This window comes from Scyliorhinus canicula, chromosome 1, assembly GCF_902713615.1.
Source record: "Scyliorhinus canicula chromosome 1, sScyCan1.1, whole genome shotgun sequence".
Lineage (NCBI taxonomy): Eukaryota > Metazoa > Chordata > Chondrichthyes > Carcharhiniformes > Scyliorhinidae > Scyliorhinus > Scyliorhinus canicula.
The window spans coordinates 6,441,764-6,461,958 of record NC_052146.1 but is presented as its reverse complement, the minus strand read 5'-3'; the positions used below and the strand labels follow the sequence as shown (position 1 = coordinate 6,461,958).

General features: G+C 48.0%; 1 protein-coding gene across 2 annotated transcripts in view; it reads right to left on the bottom strand.

Annotated features, from left to right (window-relative positions):
* Positions 1-243: 243 nt before the first annotated feature.
* noc4l (nucleolar complex associated 4 homolog) overlaps positions 244-20,195 on the bottom strand; it is a 46,610-nt gene continuing 26,658 nt past the window's right edge. For both annotated transcript variants that reach the window (XM_038804972.1, XM_038805055.1), the window contains exons 9-15: positions 16,827-16,938; positions 15,498-15,558; positions 15,199-15,309; positions 12,380-12,543; positions 10,733-10,815; positions 7,461-7,574; positions 244-519 (exon numbers count right to left, since the gene is read on the bottom strand). In XM_038804972.1, coding sequence (XP_038660900.1) covers positions 403-519; positions 7,461-7,574; positions 10,733-10,815; positions 12,380-12,543; positions 15,199-15,309; positions 15,498-15,558; positions 16,827-16,938 — 762 coding nt within the window. In that variant the 3' untranslated portion in view covers positions 244-402. The remainder of the gene's footprint in view (positions 520-7,460; positions 7,575-10,732; positions 10,816-12,379; positions 12,544-15,198; positions 15,310-15,497; positions 15,559-16,826; positions 16,939-20,195) is intronic.

Below are 20,195 nucleotides of genomic sequence, written 5' to 3'. Positions count from 1 at the left end.
CATGCTGGTCTTTGTTGCTCCACGCAATCTTCATCTCACCCCGTCACCATTTCCTCCTGTCCCTTAGTGCGGGAGTGAGATCTTCTTGGTCCTTGGTCTTAATGCCAGCTCATCTGTGCCATGTGTCCTCTTCCAATCCTCGTCACAAAGGGCAGAAACCGCCCAACACAACAATTGCCGACTTTCAGCGCCCCGCGCACATTTAATTCAAACCACAGAAACTCAAACAGCACCATCAAGATCTCCATTTTAACCACAGGTCTATCACAAACTTCTTTAATTAAAAAAAGTGATGGCTGCCATTGAATGAAAACAGGACATCACAATGACACAAAATTATATCAGATTTCCCTGTGGCATCTTCAGAGCCAATGGAACATTGTGCACCCTTTTCATTGGCCGTCAGTCCAAAGTCCAATGTTGGGTCACAAGATCATTCCTCCTCCCCAGTAAGCCCTCGGCTGGCTCGAACTCCAATGGCGCTGATTTTGCCCTCTTCTTTGGTTCCCTTTCGAAAAGCTGTTTAAAACAAACACAATGTCAAAGACCCAACTGAAGGCAATGTAGTCCAGACCAACACGCACCCCAACTCTGCAATTCCTCCCCAAATCACTCCATCACCCTCTCCTGGGTCGATTGATTGATTGATTTATTGTCACAGGTACAGTGAAAGTGTTTTTTCTGCGGCCGAGGGAACGTACACAGTAGACAAAAAGAATAATCGACAGAGTACATTGACAAATGATACATCGACAATTAGTGATTGGTACAGTGCGGAACAAGAGGCCAATCAAAGTAAATACATGAGCAAATACATTAGGGGCCTCACGGTAGCATGGTGGTTAGCATCAATGCTTCACAGCTCCAGGGTCCCAGGTTCGATTCCCGGCTGGGTCACTGTCTGTGTGGAGTCTGCACGTCCTCCCCGTGTGCGCGTGGGTTTCCTCCGGGTGCTCCGGTTTCCTCCCACAGTCCAAAGATGTGCAGGTTAGGTGGATTGGCCATGCTAAATTGCCCGTAGTGTAAGGTTAATGGGGGGATTGTTGGGTTACGGGTATACGGGTTACGTGGGTTTAAGTGGGGTGATCATTGTTCGGCACAACATCGAGGGCCGAAGGGCCTGTTCTGTGCTGTACTGTTCTAAGAGCAGCACAGGGCGTCGTGAATAGTGTTCTTACAGTGAACAGATCAGTCCGAGGGGGAGTCGTTGAGGAGACTAGTGATTGTTCCATTGTTGTCCATGCCATCAGCCTGACACTCAGGAATTCCCTCTCTAAACCCTCGCCCTCTTTGTAAACCCCACCTCACCTGTCCCAATATCCCAAGCAGCTCAGGGCCAGACCTGCTTTGGTGACACTCCTGTGAAACGCTAGGCGTACGTTTTACTTTGTGAACGGTGCAATATAAAGGGAAGTTGATGTTTGCCACGTGTGGTTAATTATTTCTCAGTTAGTGCGCTGTGGTTTTGTCTGGGTGAGCTGCACAGAAATCAGAGGCATCTCTGAGGTGGAGGGAAGAGGAGATCAGAGAGTTTACTGATCTCTGCAAACCATTGCACTCTGCAACATCCAAATGCATTAACGTCCATGCCAAACCATGAGGCCTGCAGAAATGTTCTGTTTCCACTACAGTAAGGGCAGAAGCTGCTTGCCAACCAGACTGATTTCTCCTTCCAACCTGCTGAAACTTCGACCACCGACACCTCAACTTCTCCAAAAGATCTTTCCCATCCAAAACAAAATGAAATGTGCCAATATTTCATCAAGGTCCGTACATCTCCATTTGTTAGGTGCAGATACAGCAGAATAGGTCATCTGCTTCGAATGTGCAGAACGAAGATAAATAAACCACAGGAGCTTGCCCAGGGGAAGCTATTTACACACCAAGCCTGTGACAGCTCTCTGATAACCCCAAACTAATCCCATTGCCCATTATCTCACCATCGCCCTGTATCAATCCCAAACTAATCCCACTGCCCCACTCTCTCCCCATAGCCCTGTATCAATCCCAAACTAATCCCACTGCCCCACTCTCTCCCCATTGCCCTGTATCAATCCCAAACTAATCCCACTGCCCCACTCTCTCCCCATAGCCCTGTATCAATCCCCAAACTAATCCCACTGCCCCGCTCTCTCCCCATAGTCCTGTATCAATCCCAAACTAATCCCACTGCCCCACTCTCTCCCCATAGCCCTGTATCAATCCCAAACTAATCCCACTGCCCCACTCTCTCCCCATAGCCCTGTATCAATCCCCAAACTAATCCCACTGCCCCGCTCTCTCCCCATAGCCCTGTATCGATCCCCAAACTAATCCCACTGCCCCGCTCTCTCCCCATAGCCCTGTATCAATCCCCAAAGTAATCCCACTGCCCATTATCTCACCATCGCCCTGTATCAATCCCCAAACTAATCCCACTGCCCCGCTCTCTCCCCATAGCCCTGTATCGATCCCCAAACTAATCCCACTGCCCCGCTCTCTCCCCATAGCCCTGTATCAATCCCAAACTAATCCCACTGCCCCACTCTCTCCCCTTAGCCCTGTGTCAATCCCAAACTAATCCCACTGCCCCGCTCTCTCCCCATAGCCCTGTATCAATCCCAAACTAATCCCACTGCCCCACTCTCTCCCCTTAGCCCTGTGTCAATCCCCAAACTAATCCCACTGCCCCACTCTCTCCCCATAGCCCTGTATCAATCCCCAAACTAATCCCACTGCCCCGCTCTCTCCCCATAGCCCTGTATCAATCCCAAACTAATCTCACTGCCCCACAGCCCTGTATCAATCCCCAAACTAATCCCACTGCCCCACTCTCCCCATAGCCCTGTATCTATCCCAAACTAATCCCACTGCCCCGCTCTCTCCCCATAGCCCTGTATCAATCCCAAACTAATCCCACTGCCCCACAGCCCTGTATCAATCCCCAAACTAATCCCACTGCCCCTCTGTCCCCTTAGCCCTGTATCAATCCCCAAACTAATCCCACTGCCCCACTCTCCCCATAGCCCTGTATCAATCCCAAACTAATCCCACTGCCCCTCTGTCCCCATTGTCCTTATCAATCCCAAACTAATCCCACTGCTCCACTCTCTCCCCATAGCCCTGTATCAATCCCAAACTAATCCCACTGCTCCACTCTCTCCCCATAGCCCTGTATCAATCCCCGTGTGTTTCCTCCGGGTGCTCCGGTTTCTTCCCACAGTCCAAAAATGTGCAGGTTAGGTGGATTGGCCATGCTAAATTGCCCTTAAGTGTCCAAAAAGGTTAGGTGTGGTTACTGGGTTATGGGGATGGGCCGGAGGCATGGGCTTAAGTGAGGTCTCTTTCCAAGGGTCGGTGCAGACTCAATGGGCCGAATGGCCTCCTTCGGCACTGTACATTCTATGATTCTACGATCTCGAGTTACCCTGATGAGGTGGTGATGGTGATGAGCCGCCATCTTAAACCGCTGACATTCATTTGCTGACGGCGCTCCCTCAAAGGAATTCCAGGATTTTTAACGCAGCAGCCATGGAGGAGCAGTGGTTAGCACTGCTGCCTCACGGCGCCGAGGTCCCAGGTTTGATCCCGGCTCTAGGTCACTGTCCGTGTTGAGTTTGCTCATTCTCCCCGTGTTTGCGTGGGTTTCACCCCCACAACCCAAAGATGAAATGAAATGAAATGAAAATCGCTTATTGTCACGAGTAAGCTTCAATTAAGTTACTGTGAAAAGCCCCTAGTCGCCACATTCCGGCGCCTGTCCGGGGAGGCTGGTACGGGAATCGAACCGTGCTGCTGGCCTGCTTGGTCTGCATTAAAAGCCAGCGATTTAGCTCAGTGAGGATGTGCAGGACAGGTGGATTGGCCATGCTAAATTGTCCCATAATTGTCCCATAATTGGATAAAATGAATTGGGTAGACTAAATTTTTTTTAAATTGTCAATTCTATTGGGTCCACTCATCCGTTGTTACATGCATGATGGGAGAGACTGAAATGAAGCACCTTTCGTTCTCAATAATGAAGGTGCTTTACAGGGCAGCACGGTGGGGCAGTGGGTTAGCACTGCTGCCTCACGGAGCCGAGGTCCCAGGTTCGATCCCGGCTCTGGGTCACTGTCCGTGTGGAGTTTGCACATTCTCCCCATGTTTGTGTGGGTTTCGCCCTCACAGCCCAAAGATATGCAGGTTAGGGGGATTGGCAACTCTAAATTGCACCTTAATTGTAAAAGATGAATTGGGTACTCAAAATTTTTTTAAAAGGAAGGTGCTTTATGGGCTGAATAGTAACTGAAATCTGCTCACATGACACGAGATAGACTGAGGAACAAGCTGCAATGTGAGCCTCGGTCAACAGAACCACAACAATGGGTGATGGGGGCAGATTCAATCCAGGCTTCCAAAAATGGACTGCAAAATTGCAGGGCGACAGGGAGGGGGCCTGGGTCTGGGACTAGCTAAATTTTGCTCTTCCAGGGGGCCAACATGGACTCGATGGGCTGAAAGGTCACCTTCTGTGCTGTAACCATTCTATGATTCAATTAACTCTATTCTCATTCCAAAGACTAAGCAGCAAAATGGACCCGGGGACCTCTCGGTCAGCTCTGTAAACATCAAGCCAACGTCTCAGAAGCTGAACCTTTGCAAAGTGGGAACCGGGATTTACTGCTTACGCTGTCGAGGCTGCTGGCAAGATTACACGGACTGCCCATCACTGACTGTTTCCCTCAGAAAGTGTTGCTTTTTGTAATAAACGTAAAACATTTATGCTGCAGCTGCGATTAAGGGTTATCAAATGTGAGGTAATCATTGATTTTAACCATTTACTTGTTTACCAATGGATGGCTAATGGAATATTGATTATATTTAGGAGGTTCTGTGGGGTGTAAATTATTTATGAGGGCTTGTGTTTAGTCCTAACCGAGCAGGTCACGGAACAGCTCAATGGAAGGAGACTGGAGAATGCCTTATGCTTGGGGTACAGATGATGTAATTAATGGGAGGAGCCAGGTCAGTCTGTAGTTTTGCAGTTTACCACAGGATTTTCATCTAACAAGACAGAGGATTTTCAGGGTGTTCCTGAAAGGATCTCTCTCCAAAGATCTGCACCTTGATTAGTGACATTTGAAATGTATTGGGTTGCTTAATTGGAATATATGGTTTAGTAGTCTTCCATCACAATCTTACAAATTCCAAATTGTTGGGATTCTCGTACTGGAGTCCTAACATTTTACAACTGAGTGGCTTGCTAGGCCATCTAAGAGAGTATCTCTTGACACGGGACGGGAGTCACGTGCAGACTGGATCCATATGGGCAGGAGTCTCCGATCACTGATTACCATGAATGATCCCATCAGGTTTATCTGGATTTAATTCATTCAATTTCACGACTTGCCATTGTTGGTATCTGAATTCTCAAAGAGCAAAGACAAAGAAAAAGACAAAGAACAATACAGCACAGGAACAGGCCCTTCAGCCCACCAAGCCTGCACCGATCCAGATTCCTTACTTAGACCTACTATTTACTGCCCAAACAACCTAATTCCCTGCCTGCTCATGTATCAAGATATATCTTAAATGTTGCTATCGTGCCCACCTCTACCACCTCCGCTGGCAATGCGTTCCAGGCACCCACCACCCTCTGCGTGAAAAACTTTCCCTGCACATCTCCCCTAAACTTTCCCCCTCTCACCTTGAAGCTGTACCCCCTTGTAATTGACTCCTCCATCCTGGGAAAAAGCTTCTGACTATTCAACCTGTCTATACCTCTTGTAATTTTGTAGACCTCAATCAGGTCTCCCCTCAGCCTCTGTCTTTCCAATGAAAACAATCTGAGTTTATTCAAACTCTGCTCATAGCTAACACCCTCCAAACCAGGCAACATCCTGGTGAAGCTTCTTTGCAAAGTATCCACAGCTTCTGGTCGTGTGGCAATCAAAATTGCGCGCAATATTCCAAATATGGCCTAACTAAAGTTTGAAAATGAAATGAAATGAAATGAAAATCGCTTATTGTCACGAGTAGGCTTCAATGAAGTTACTGTGAAAAGCCCCTAGTCGCCACATTCCGGCGCCTGTCCGGGGAGGCTGGTACGGGAATCGAACCGTGCTGCTGGCCTGCTTGGTCTGCTTTAAAAGCCAGCGATTTAGCTTTGTGAGCTAAACCAGCCCCTGTACAGTTTTATACAACTGTAACATGACCTGCCAGGTCTTGTACTCAATACCCCGGCCGATGAAGGCAAGCATGCCGTATGCCTTATTGATCATCTTATGAACCCGCATTGCCCCTTTCATGGAACAATGGAGCTGAACGATGAGAACTCTCTGTATGTCAAAGCTACTAAGCGTTCTGCCATTTACTGTATTAATCGCGCCTGAATTTGATCTTCCAAAATGCATCACCTGGCATTTGTCCAGATTGAACTCCATCTGCCATTTCTCTGCCCAACTCTCCAATCTATCTATATTCTGCTGTATTCTCAGACAGTCCCCTTCACTATCTGCAACTCCACCTATCTTGCAAACTTGCCCATCCACAGTGTTTTCCTCCAGATCATTTATATATATATATTTTTTTTTTTTTTTTTAATAAATTTAGAGTACCCAATTATTTTTTCCAATTAAGGGGCAATTTAGCGTAGCCAATCCACCTATCCTGCACATCTTTGGGTTGTGTGGGTGAAACCCACGCAGACACGGGGAGAATGTGCAAACTCCTCACGGACAGTGACCCAGGGCCGGGATTCGAACCCGGGTCCTCAGCGCCGTAGGCAGCAATGCTAACCACTGTGCCACCGTGCCGCCCATTTATATATATAATATATATATATATAGAACATAGAACATAGAACAGTACAGCACAGAACAGGCCCTTCGGCCCTCGATGTTGTGCCGAACAATGATCACCCCACTTAAACCCACGTAACCCAACAATCCCCCCATTAACCTTACACTACGGGCAATTTAGCATGGCCAATCCACCTAACCCGCACATCTTTGGACTGTGGGAGGAAACCGGAGCACCCGGAGGAAACCCACGCACACACGGGGAGGACGTGCAGACTCCACACAGACAGTGACCCAAGCCGGGAATCGAACCTGGGACCCTGGAGCTGTGAAGCATTGATGCTAACCACCATGCTACCGTGAGGCCCTTAATATATATATATTACAAACAACAGTGGTCCCAGCGCTGATTGCTGTGGAACACCACTAGTTACAGATCTCCATTCTGAAAACCCCCCTTCCACTCTCGACCTGCAGATTGTTGCTCCCAGTACCAGAAACATTGCCAGACCGTAGCCGGCCATTCTATGATTCAGGACGCGAGTGATTTGAATTGAAAGAATAAATGATGGGATCGCCAGTCTCCTCAGTTTCAATGAAGTTAATTGACAATTCCATTCATTATTTTGTGGAAAACGCAGATTAATAACCTGCAATACAGACAAGAAAACAGTGCAGACGAACAAGGTTATTACTCACCTCTGAAACAGAAAGGTCGAGCAGTCTGGCCAGGTCTGTCTCTTGATTTGACAAAGTTTTATTTATGACAGATGCAGCACTGGCCACATCAGGATGGTAATGATTCTGCAGAGTCTGAAAGGGAGACAAGAGTGCAAAACAAAGCGTGCAGCCATTAACACAACTCCAGTCAGAATATAACAACAAGCAGAGCTTGTTGCGAGAACTCCTTAACCTGGAACTAAGCTAGACAGCAGTCGAGGCACAAGAAAAACTGTTTCACACACCCACGCCCATGTACAGAAAGTAGTTAGAAACCAGATGGCATTTACATAAACAACATTAATCCCCAAGATGATGGGGATTGTCCTATGGTAAGAGATGGAGTAGATACATAGATACATAGAAGGTAGGAGCAGGAGGAGGCCTTTTGACCCTTCGAGCCTGCTCCGCCATTCATCACGATCATGGCTGATCATCCAACTCAATAGCCTAATCCTGCTTTCTCCCCATAGCCTTTGATTCCATTCTCCCCAAGTGCTATATCCAGCCGCCTCTTGAATATATTCAAAGTTTTAGCATCAACTACTTCCCGTGGTAATGAATTCCACAGGCTCACCACTCTTTGGGTGAAGAAGTGTCTCCTTATCTCTGTCCGAAATGGTTTACCCTGAATCCTCAGACTGTGACCCCTGGTCTGGACACACCCATCATTGGTAACGTCTTCCCTGCATCTACCCTGTCCAGTCCTGTTAGAATTTTATAAGTCTCTATGAGATCCCCCCTCATTCTTATGAACTCCAGCGAGAACAATCCCAACCTGGTCAATCTCTCCTCATATGATAGTTCCGCCATCCCTGGAATCAGTCTGGTAAACCTTCGCTGCACTCCCTCGAGAACAAGAACAAAGGAGACCAAAACTGCCCACAATATGTGAGCCTATACACCGTGGGACTAAGAAAAACGAGACTTGATCGCCACAGAATCCCTCCGGAGGCCATTATGCCCATGTCTGCACCGACACTCTGAACGAGCACCCTACCCATGCCCATTTCCCCACCCCATCCCTCGTAACCCCGTCTTTAGACAAACTAAGGGGCAATTTAGCAAGGCCAGTACACCGAGCCTGCACATCTTTGGACTTATGGGGATCGGGTGGAAGTGAGGGCTTAAGTGGGTCGGTGCAGGCTCAATGGGCCGAATGGCCTCTTTCTCCACTGTATGTTCTAAAAGACGTGCAGGTTCGGTGGATTGGCCACGCTAAAGTTGCCCCTTAATTGGAAAGAATTGATTGGGTACTCTAAATGTATATTTTTAAAAAGTGAGATGATCATTATTTTGCATGTGACATGTTCTGCTCAGAGATGCTGAGAACCATTTACCTGTTTACAGGTAGCTAGCTAATGGAATATTGTTTAGGTTTGAAGGATCCCTGGGGTGTAGATAATTTATGTGGGGTTCTGTGCTTAGTCCTGGCTAACCAGGTCAAGGGACATTGTGTAAGAAGAGACAAAAGAATGGCTTATGCTTTGGGTTCAAACAATGTAGTTAATGGGAGGAGCCAGGTCTGCCTGAAGAGTCGGTAGGCCCTACAACTCTAATCTGAACACAGGTGTTTCAGTTTTGTCCTGAAAACAAAGATTCTGCACAGAGAAAAGCAAGTAAAACCCTGGTTGTTAATTTTATTCATGAGTGGTATATATTGATTTGCTTAATTGGAATATAGTGGCAGGTTTAGGATGCAAGTTAAAGTTTTCCCTTTTACTTAATAACTGCTGTTTCCGTTATCTGTAAAGCTATTTCGTTATAGAACATAGAACATTACAGCGCAGTACAGGCCCTTCGGCCCTCGACGTTGCGCCTTCTTGTGAAATCCCTCTAAAGTCCCTCTACACTATTCCCTTATCGTCCATGTGTCTAACGTGCATATGTTGTTGCTAACGTGGTTAATTCGGTGATTAAATTAAAGTCTGTTTTAACATTAAAGATACCTATGGGTCAACGTTATCACTCCTGTGGGACAGTAACCTCAGTTTTACAAATTGAAAATAGTTGGGTTCTTGGATCCTAGCACAGACCTGGGAACACCACTACCAGCCAAGTTGACATGGAAATAGATCAATCGTTCTGTAAAAGAGTCCCTCCTGTTTATTTCCCTTGTTCCCTTTTCTTTCATTTTATTATTTCTGGTCTGTGGACCCATAATCAGAATGTGCCTTTAAGCAGAAGAGTGTTTACCAGGACAGCGTGTACCTAGGTTTGTGTTTTGGAAACCAGACTCGTTTTGGAAGAAGCCGGTTTGATTGGCTGACTGGCAAACAGTGGGCTGGCCCGAGACAGTGTTCTGCCTGACAGCAGTCGGCAATTGGCTCCTGCCGGGTGGTTCTTTTGGCGAGAACCAGCCAGACGCCTCTGGAACATGGAAGGAAGGGGAGCGGTGCTTTCTCCCTCTCCTTGCTGCCGGTTGCCTGCTGCCTCCGTGAGTCTGCACTGAAGCTGAGGGAAAATAAAGTTCCCAACTGAAGGCCTAAACCTTGAGAAAGAAACTAACTGGAAGTCATATATCTGAATCAAAGATCCTTATCCTTTTATTATTATTTCTCTTCCCTCGTCATCACCGTGTGTGTGTGTGTGTGTGTGTGTGTGTGTGGGTGTGGGTGCGCGCATCAGGTAGTGGATAACCAGTTGTATTTTTTACCTATTTAATTGTAATTACTGTTAATAATAATAATCACTTATTGCCACAAGTAGGCTTCAATTAAGTTACTGTGAAAAGTCCCTAGTCACCACATTCCAGCACCTGTTCACGGAGGCTGGTACGGGAATTGAATCCGCGCTGCTGGCCTTGTCCTGCATCACAAGGCAGCTGTTTAGCCCACTGTGCTGAACCAGCCCCTAATAATAACAGGTTACTCATGTTTAAATTTACAAACCTGGTGACTGTCGTCAATTTAACTCAACCAACGCCACAGGTGTTTTTCTAAAATCTAATTTCACCTGTTACGACTCTGGGTCAGGTGGGGGTGGAATTGACCGCACACTAGCTCAGGGTGTCGTAACAGTTCCTTCAGTGTCGCTGGGTCAAAATCCTGGACCTCCCTCCTCAACAGCACTGTGGGTGTCAAGAAGGCAGCTCACCATCACCGTCTCAAGGAACAATTGGGGATGGGCAACAAATGCTGCCCGTGAATAAACGATAAAAATGTTTTTTTGTCAGGAAGCAGAATAGCAACACAGGTGTCAGGCGAGATATTCCGAACAGGCAAGACGCATTACCCGGCAAAATGACCAACCTGGAGTTCCCACAGAGAACTCTCCATCGCTCGGCACTGAGTGGGATCTTCCTCGTCCATTATGTACGGATCAGTGGAAATATCTGGAAAACACCCAAAGTTAATCAAAATGGAGCTGGCGAGGGTGGGGGGGATTGTGGCTCATGGTAATGTCACTGGGCTAGTAATCCAGATGACCAGGTTGAAATCCCACCACGGCAGCAGGTGGAACTTTAGTTCAACTCATAAACTCTGGAACTGATGGTCTCAGCAATGGTGGCCACGAAATGATCACCGATTGTCGTAAAAACCCATCTGGTTCACTAATGGCCTTCAGGGAAGGAAATAGAACATAGAACAGTACAGCACAGGACAGGCCCTTCGGCCCTCGATGTTGTGCCGAACAATGATCACCCTACTCAAACCCACGTATCCACCCTATACCCGTAACCCAACAACCCCCCCTTAACCTTACTTTTTAGGACACTACGGGCAATTTAGCATGGCCAATCCACCTAACCTGCACATCTTTGGACTGTGGGAGGAAACCGGAGCACCCGGAGGAAACCCACGCACACACGGGGAGGACGTGCAGGCTCCGCACAGACAGTGACCCAGCCGGGAATCGAACCTGGGACCCTGGAGCTGTGAAGCATTTCTGCTAACCACCATGCTACCGTGCTGCCCCTTACCCAGTCTGGCCTACACGTGACTCCAGACCCACACTGCGATGCTGTTGACTCTTACCTGCCCCCACCCCCCCCCCTGAAATTGCCCCAATTCAGGGGCAATTAGGGATGGGTAAAAAATTCTGGCTCAGCTGAGCGAGGCCCACATCCCGTGGAAGAAAAGGCATCGCCTTGAATCTGTTACTCCGCCAGGACAGGATAAAATCAAATTGATCAACATAAAATTACATAGATTACATAGAATTTACAGTGCAGGAGGCCATTCGGCCCATCGAGTCTGCACCGGCTCCTGGAAAGAGCACCCTACCCAAGGTTAACAACTCCACCCTATCCCCATAACCCAGTAACCCCACCCAACACTAAGGGCAATTTTGGACACTAAGGGCAATTTAGCACGGCCAATCCACCTAACCTGCACATCTTTGGACTGTGGGAGGAAACCGGAGCACCCGGAGGAAACCCACGCACACACGGGGAGGATGTGCAGACTCCGCACAGACAGTGACCCAAGCCGGAATCGAACCTGGGACCCTGGAGCTGTGAAGCGATTGTGCTATCCACAATGCTACCGTGCTGCCAATTCGACAATAATATAAAACAACAAAATGTAATTTACACAAACCAATTTGGAAAGATAGAATCTTATAGTGCCGAACGAGTCCATTCAGCCCATTGTGTCGATGTCAATTGTTTAGTACATTTCCTCCCACCCTTAACCCCAATCCCGCCCATATATCCTTCTCAATTCAACTGCCTTTTGAAACTTACTCGCGAACACGCTTCCGACATTCCGCTTGGGCAACGCATTTCTGGAGGAATGAGCAGAGGATCCCCCCCGTTTCTGGTCTTGAAATTTAACTCAACGTTAACTTCTAAACGCCGTGGAAGGCAGAGTATCAGGAGTTCAAAACTAAACCCAGGATTGGCCACCAATAAAGAATCTCACAGTAGCCACAAAGAGGGCAAAAGGAGGAGTTACCTTGAGTTTCACTGGGCCTGTGAATCAGAGGCCTACAGGATGGATGCCGACGGATGAGATTACAGATGAATGGGATGAGCATCAGCAGGGCCTGAGGTGGTGAGGTTAGGGCCAATCGAGATAAGCGCTTGCTAAACGCTGCCACAAGATAGGCTGGTAAATGGCTGGAGAAAGGAAGAGATACATCAAACATTTATCGGTCTGTCCAGAACGGAAAGGCCAGAATAATAGGGAGCAAGGAAGAGATCGTTCTAAATTTCTGCTTCAACCTCCACTGGAGAATTATTCCCCATCCCAATTCTGGGCACCACGCAGTGGGTACTTTTAATTTTTTTTTTAAAGTTAGAGCAGCGTAGAATGCAGCAAGAAACCGTACACCCACTTTGTGGATTATCGAACCACTTCTCGACCTGATGAAGTGGCAAAAGCTGTAGAAAGTGCTGGAGGCTATTGCAGTTGATAGATTAGAAAAGGAGCAACTGTTTCCACTGGCAGAATGGTCAGTAATCAGACGACACAGACTTAAGGTGATCAACAAAAGAACGGGAGGTACGGCATGGCAGCACAGTGGTGGGCGGCACGTGGCTCAGTGGTTAGCACCGCTGCCTACAGCGCTGAGGACCCGGGTTCGAATCCCGGCCCTGGGTCACCGTCCGTGTGGAGTTTGCACATTCTCCCCGTGTCTGTGTGGGTTTCACCCCTACAACCCAAAGACGTGCAGTGTAGGTGGATTGGCCGCGCTAATTTGCCCCTTAATTGGAAAAAAATAATAATTGGGTACTCTAAATTTATTTTTAACAAAGCAAATAAAAATAGCGCAGTGGTTAGCACAGTTGCTTCATAGCTCCAGGGACGCGGGTTTGATTCCCGGCTTGGGTCATTGTCTGTGCGGAGTCTGCACGTTCTCCCCGTGTCTGCGTGGGTTGCCTCCGGGTGCTCCGGTTTCCTCCCACAAGCCCCGAAAGACGTGCTGTTAGGTGAATTGGACATTCTGAATTCTCCCTCTGTGTATCCGAACAGGCGCCGGAATATGGCGACTAGGGGATTTTCACAGTAACTGCATTGCAGTGTTAATGTAAGCCTACTTGTGACACTAATAAAGATTATTATTAGGTTGCACGTGGAAACGTTTTATTTTACACTATTATGAGTTGGAAAGGCAGTGGACGGAGTTTCCGATTCAAAAGGGAACGGAACAAATACTTGGAAGAATAAAAGATTCCGAAGAGTCACAGGATAGACTAGAGGAACTGAGACTAGTCTGATAGCTCGTTCAAAGAGCTGGTCTGGGCAGGATGGGCTGAGTGGCCACCTCCTGTGCTGTCACATTCCGTGGCTCGAGTTTGCACTCAGACATGGACAGGTTTCCAGCTGCAGAGACACGCTGAAACAAGACTAGGCGGTTTGTAGAACAGATGGGTCTTGATAGAGTGGGGGGAAATGCCAAGGGGTTAGAACATAGAACAGTACAGCACAGTTCAGGCCCTTCAGCCCACGATGTTGTGCCGACCATTTATCCTAATCTAAGATCAACCTAACCTACACCCCTTCAATTTACTGCTGTCCATGTGCCTGTCTGAGAGTCGCTTAAATGTCCCTAATGACTCTGACTCCACCACCTCTGCTGGCAGTGCATTCCACACACCCACCACTCTCTGTATAAAGAACCGACCTCTGACATCTCCCCTATACCTTCCTCCAATCACCTTAATGTCCCTTCGTGACAGCCATTTCCACCCTGGGGAAATGTCTCTGGCTATCCACTCTATCCATGCCTCTCATCACCTTGTACACCTCTATCAAGTCACCTCTCTGCCTTCTTCGCTCCAGTGAGCAAAACCCTAGCTCCCTCAACCTTTCTTCATAAGACATGCCCTCCAGTCCAGGCAGCATCCTGGTAAATCTCCTTTGTACCCTCTCCAAAGCATCCACATCCTTCCTATAATGAGGTGACCAGAACTGGACACAATATTCCAAGTGTGGTCTAACTAGGATTTTATAAAGCTACAGCAAAACCTCGCGGCTCTTAAACTCAATCCCCTTGTTAATGAAAGCCAACACACCATACGCCTTCTTAACAACCCTATCAACCTGGGTGGCAACTTTGAGGGATCTATGTACGTGGATCCAAAGATCCCTCTGTTCCTCCACACTTCCAAGAATCCTGCCTTTAACCCTGTATTCAGCATTCAAATTCGACCTTCCAAAATGAATCACTTCACATTGATCTCGGTTGAACTCCATCTGCCATTTCTCAGCCCAGCTCTACATCCTGTTAATGTCCTGATGTAATCTGCAACAGCCTTCGACGTTATCTACAACTCCCCCAACCTTCGTGCCGCTGGCAAATTTACTAACCCACCCTTCCACTTCCTCATCCAAGGCATTTCTAAAATGCCACAAAGAGCAGAGGTCCCAATACAGATCCCTGCGGGACACCACTGGTCACCGACCTCCAGGCAGAATACTTTCATCCACTACCATTTTAGGCAGGGAATTAGGGTCAAGCATCTGCCACTAAAGGTGGGGTTGGGGGAGGGGGGGGGGCTGCAAAATGTGTTAATGGCTGGAGTCAGGGGAACATACATTGAAAGGGGAAGACAAACAAGCAAATGAACTTGTCAAAGCGATCGGCTGCAGTGAAGATACCGATTTTATCGGCTTGTGCTATCAGAGCAGGAATCACAGAAATCAGAGCAGGAATCACAGAAATCTAACCAAACACACAGGGTTTGGTAACGTGGCGTAGAATTTGTACTTGGGTGTAAAGAGAAGCCGAAATCAGTTGGCGAGCTGGTCACGTGAGTGCAGGTACTGACCTGGAGGATAAGAACAAATCCAGCAGGTGGAAGAATCGCGCTCGGTATTTCACATGCAGCACAGACGGGTCCAGTAAACTGTACAACTTCTTGTAAAAATCTGGGTATTCCCTGTACACGCACGCACAAAACAAAAAACACAAACATTTCAAAATTCAAAAACAGACAAAAATTCAAATCGTCCCGAAAGCAACCTGCCCTTTTACAGTTAAGAAATCTCTGAAGCAATTATAACTGCAGCTGGAGGTGTGGTTGTGGTTCATTAACCGCTGATATTCAACAAGACAGGAGAAACTTACAGGTTATGATGATGGATAAGATAGAAGAGTCCGTTCAAGGCGAGTAGACTAATGGCTCCTCCTGCAAAAGTCAAAGATACAGTGTCGGTTAAACCTTTCACCGAGAACGGGGCTCACTAACAGCACAGGCCAGGACTCACTCCTGGCATCTACTCTCGCCGCCTGCCCCTGGGGTGCAGAGGAGCATTCTGAGGCACATCAGGAGGAGGAGACAGGACGCCGGGTCTGACGTTGGGATGAGGGATGGCCCAGTGACTCAGGGGACCTGGGAGGATGGGGGGGGGACTGGTTTGACATGATGGAGGAATTAGGGATGAGGTCACAGAGGGTCTCCAATGATAGCAGAGACACAAAAATGCCTTCCATTTCCAGAGCACCTTTCATGAGCTCAGTATGTCCCAAAGCCCTTTTACAGCCAGTGATATACTGTTAAAGTGATGTTCCTGTTATGATGTGGGAAATATCGCAGTGAACATAGGGGTTACTGGTTGGAGGGGGGCTTGGTGTGATTCAGGAAGTAAGGGAGCCCAGTGTCCCATTTCCAAACCATTCCACTGTATAATCAGACACTGGGCAGGTCGATCCCCATTATCAGGAAGTGAACTCTGCCTACGATCAAAGCAGTGCACTCAGTCAACCATCTTAAACATACACACCACCACTGACACAGTGACAGCTCTGTGTATCACCGAGGGCAAGGGCAGCATGGGGACATCAACTGCAAGTTCCCCCTCCAAACTGGACATCACCCAGACTTGGACAGCATGGCAGCACATTGGGTAGCACTGTTGCTTCACAGCGCCAAGGACCCAGGTTCGATTCCCAGCTTGGGTCACTTGTCTGTATAGAGTCTGCACCTTTTCCCCATGTCTGCGTGGGTTCCCTCCGGGTGCTCCGGTTTCCTCCCACAAGTCCCGAAAGACGTGCTATTAGGTGAATTGGACATTCTGAATTCTCCCTCTGTGTACCCGAACAGGCGCCGGAGTGTAGCGACTAGGGGATTTTCACAGTAACTTCATTGCAGTGTTAATGTAAGCCTACTTGTGACAATAATAAAGATTATATATTATACTTGGAAATATATCGCCGCTCCTTCACTGTCACTGGGTCAAAATCCTGGAACTCCCCTTCCAACAGCGCTGTGGGTACACCTACTCCACACGGACTGCAGCGGCTCAAGAAGATGGTTCGTCTTCTCGAGGGCAATTGGAGATGGGCAATAAATGCTGGATTTACCAGCAAAGCCCCCAGTGAACCAAAAAAAAGAGACGCTCAGCCAGAACTGTGTTTTCTTTAAAATGACAGTACTCCACATCCTTGTTCACGTACCTATCTCGTAAGCTGCCGTAAGGAAATCAATCATCAGGCTTGGCTTGCTCATGTGTGGCAAAATGGACTCGTGCAAAATCATCAGCACCTTCTTGTAAAGATTATTCGATAGCTGTGTAAATAAACAAAGTGCTGTTTCAAATCTTCAGTGGTATTTCTGTGGCGGAATCCCATTCTTTACTGTCACTAAACCTCCGTGTGCTTCCGGACCGAGTGATTTTTAAAAATAAATTTAGAGTACCCATTTATTTATTTTTTCCAAATTAAGGGGCAATTTAGCGAGGCCAATCCACCTAACCTGCAGATCTTTGGGTTGTGGGGGAGAAACCCACGCAAACACGGGGAGAATGTGCAAACGCCACACGGACTGTGACCCAGAGCCGGGATTGAACCTGGGACCTCGGCGCCGTGAGGCAACAGGGCTAACCACTGTGCCACCGTGCCGCCCCGAGTAATTTTTTTTGTAACAATGACCTTTATAATATATATATTGACTGGCAACAGGGGTGTTCTCACACAACTGGTCTGCTGCATTATATCAAATGATAATTCATATAAACCCGGCCATCGTCATGAATTTCAAGATGATCAGATGTGACCTTTGAAGGCTGCCATCAAAATATCCCTGACCACACACCCTATAATTAGACTCTAACAAGCTCGGGTTTGATGACGCATTTTAAAAAATCTTCTTTCATGGGATGTGGACGGCACTCACAAGACCGGCACTTATCGTCCATCGCTTGTTTCTGTCCCATGAACCCCTGCAATCCATGTGGCCTTGTCCCTGACTAAAGTTCTTTTTTTTTTTTAATTTTACAGCACCCAATTAATTTTTTCCAATTAAGGGGCAATTTAGCGTGGCCAATCCACCTACCCTGCACATCTTTGGGTTGTGGGGGTGAAACCCACGCAGACATGGGGAGAATGTGCAAACTCCACACGGGCAGTGACCCAGAGCCGGGATCGAACCTGGGACCTCAGCGCCGCGATGCAGCAGTGCTAACCACTATGCCACCGTGCTGCACCTCTGACTAAAGTTCTTAACCTTCAGTTGCAAGCAGAAAATTAAAATGCCGAGGATCAAAAAACAGGGTTAACATTTCACCAGAATTGGGAGATTCATCAGGTTGAAAGCAAGTAGAGGGGCAGGGAAAAGGTGGAGGGAATGAAATGGTCAGCACTGTAGCAGTGTTTAGCACTGTTGCTTCACAGCGCCAGGCTCCCAGGTTCGATTCCCGGTTTGGGTCACTGTCTGTGCGGAGTCTGTACGTTCTCCCTGTGTCTGTGTGGGTTTCCTCCGGGTGCTCCGGTTTCCTCCCACAAGTCCCGAAAGACGTGCTGTTAGGTGAATTGGACATTCTGAATTCTCCCTTTGTGTACCCGAACAGGCGCCGGAGTGTGGCGACTAGGGGCTTTTCACAGTAACTTCATTGCAGTGTTAATGTAAGCCTACTTGTGACAATAAAGATTTTTTTTTTAATGTGCAAAATCCTGTGATAGGGTGGAACACCTTCCCTTTAACTAGACTTGCTTAAAACCTGTTACATCGCTAACCGTGCCACAGTCACTGCCCTTCTCGAGTGCCCCACCGTGCTGAAACTGGTCCTTTCTCGCATATCAATTGTTTCTCCAACCAGTCAGCTTATGTGGGGTACTTCCCAGAGCACCAAGAGATAATCACGCAATGAGAGGTTGGAGTCACTTGTGGGCTAGGCATGGCGGTGCACGGCAACGGTGAAGCACTCCGTTAATCCGGCAATTTGTCTGTGCTCTCCGTGGTCATTCCTCACAATGCTCACCCATGTAGCCGGTCTGATTAGTAAGTTTGCGGGTGACACCAAGGTTGGGGATGTGACAGATTGTGTTGAGGATTGTCAGAGGATACAGCAGGGCATGGATAGGTTGGAGACTTGGGCAGAGAAACGGCAAATGGAGTTTAATCCGAACAAATGGGAGGTAATGCATTTTGGTAGATCTAACATAGAGGGGAAATATACCATAACTAGCAAAACTCTTAGCAATATAGAAATTAAGAGAGATCTGGGCGTGGAGGTGCACAGATCTTTGAAAGTAATAACAATAATTTTTAATGTCACAAGTAGGCTTACAGTAACACTGCATTGAAGTTACTGCGAAAATCCCCCTAGTCACCACATTCCGGCGCCTGTTCGAGTACACAGAGAGAGAATTCAGAATGTCCAATTCACCTAACAGCACGTCTTTCAGGGCTTGTGGGAGGAAACTGGAGCACCCTGAGGAAACCCACGCAAACACGGGGAGAACGTGCAGACCCCGCACAGACAGTGACCCAAGCCAGGAATCAAACCTGCGGCCCTGACACTGTGAAGCCATAGTGCTAACCACTGTGCTGCCCTTGGAAAGTGGCAGAACAAGTGGACAAGGTATTCAAGAAAGCATACATAGAACATAGAACAGTACAGCACAGAACAGGCCCTTCGGCCCTCAATGTTGTGCCGAGCCATGATCACCCTACTCAAACCCACGTATCCACCCTATACCCGTAACCCAACAACCCCCCCCTTAACCTTACTTTCATTAGCACACTACGGGCAATTTAGCATGGCCAATCCACCTAACCCGCACATCTTTGGACTGTGGGAGGAAACCGGAGCACCCGGAGGAAACCCACGCACACAGGGGGAGGACGTGCAGACTCCACACAGACAGTGACCCAGCCGGGAATCGAACCTGGGACCCTGGAGCTGTGAAGCATTTATGCTCACCACCATGCTACCCTGCTGCCCTGAATGCTTACCTTCAATGGACGGGGCAGTCGATATAAAAACTGGCAAGTCATGCTCCAGTTGTATAGAACCTTGGTAAGGCCGCACTTGGAATATTGCGCACAATTCTGGTCGCCACACTACCAGAAGGATGTGGAGGGTTTGGAGAGGGCGCAGAGGAAGTTTACCAGGATGTTACCTGGTCTGGAGGATGTTAGCTATGCGGAGAGGCTGTACAGACTCGGACTGTTTTCATTACGGGGGCACGGTAGCACAGTTGCTTCACAGCTCCAGGGTCCCAGGTTCGATTCCCGGCTTGGGTCACTGTGCGGAGTCTGCATGATCTCCCCATGTCTGCGTGGGTTTCCTCCAGGTGCTCCGATTTCCTCCCATAATCCAAAGATGTGCGGGTTAGGTGGATTGGCCATGCTAAATTTCCCTGTAGTGTCCAAAGATTAGGTGGGGTTACTGGGTTATGGAGATAGGATGGAGGAGTGGGCTTAAGTAGGGTACTCTTTCCAAGGGCCGGTGCAGACTCGCTGGGCCGAATGGCCTCATTCTGCACTGTAAATTCTATGATTCTATGATTAGAAAGACGGAGAGTGAGGAGCGACCTGATAAC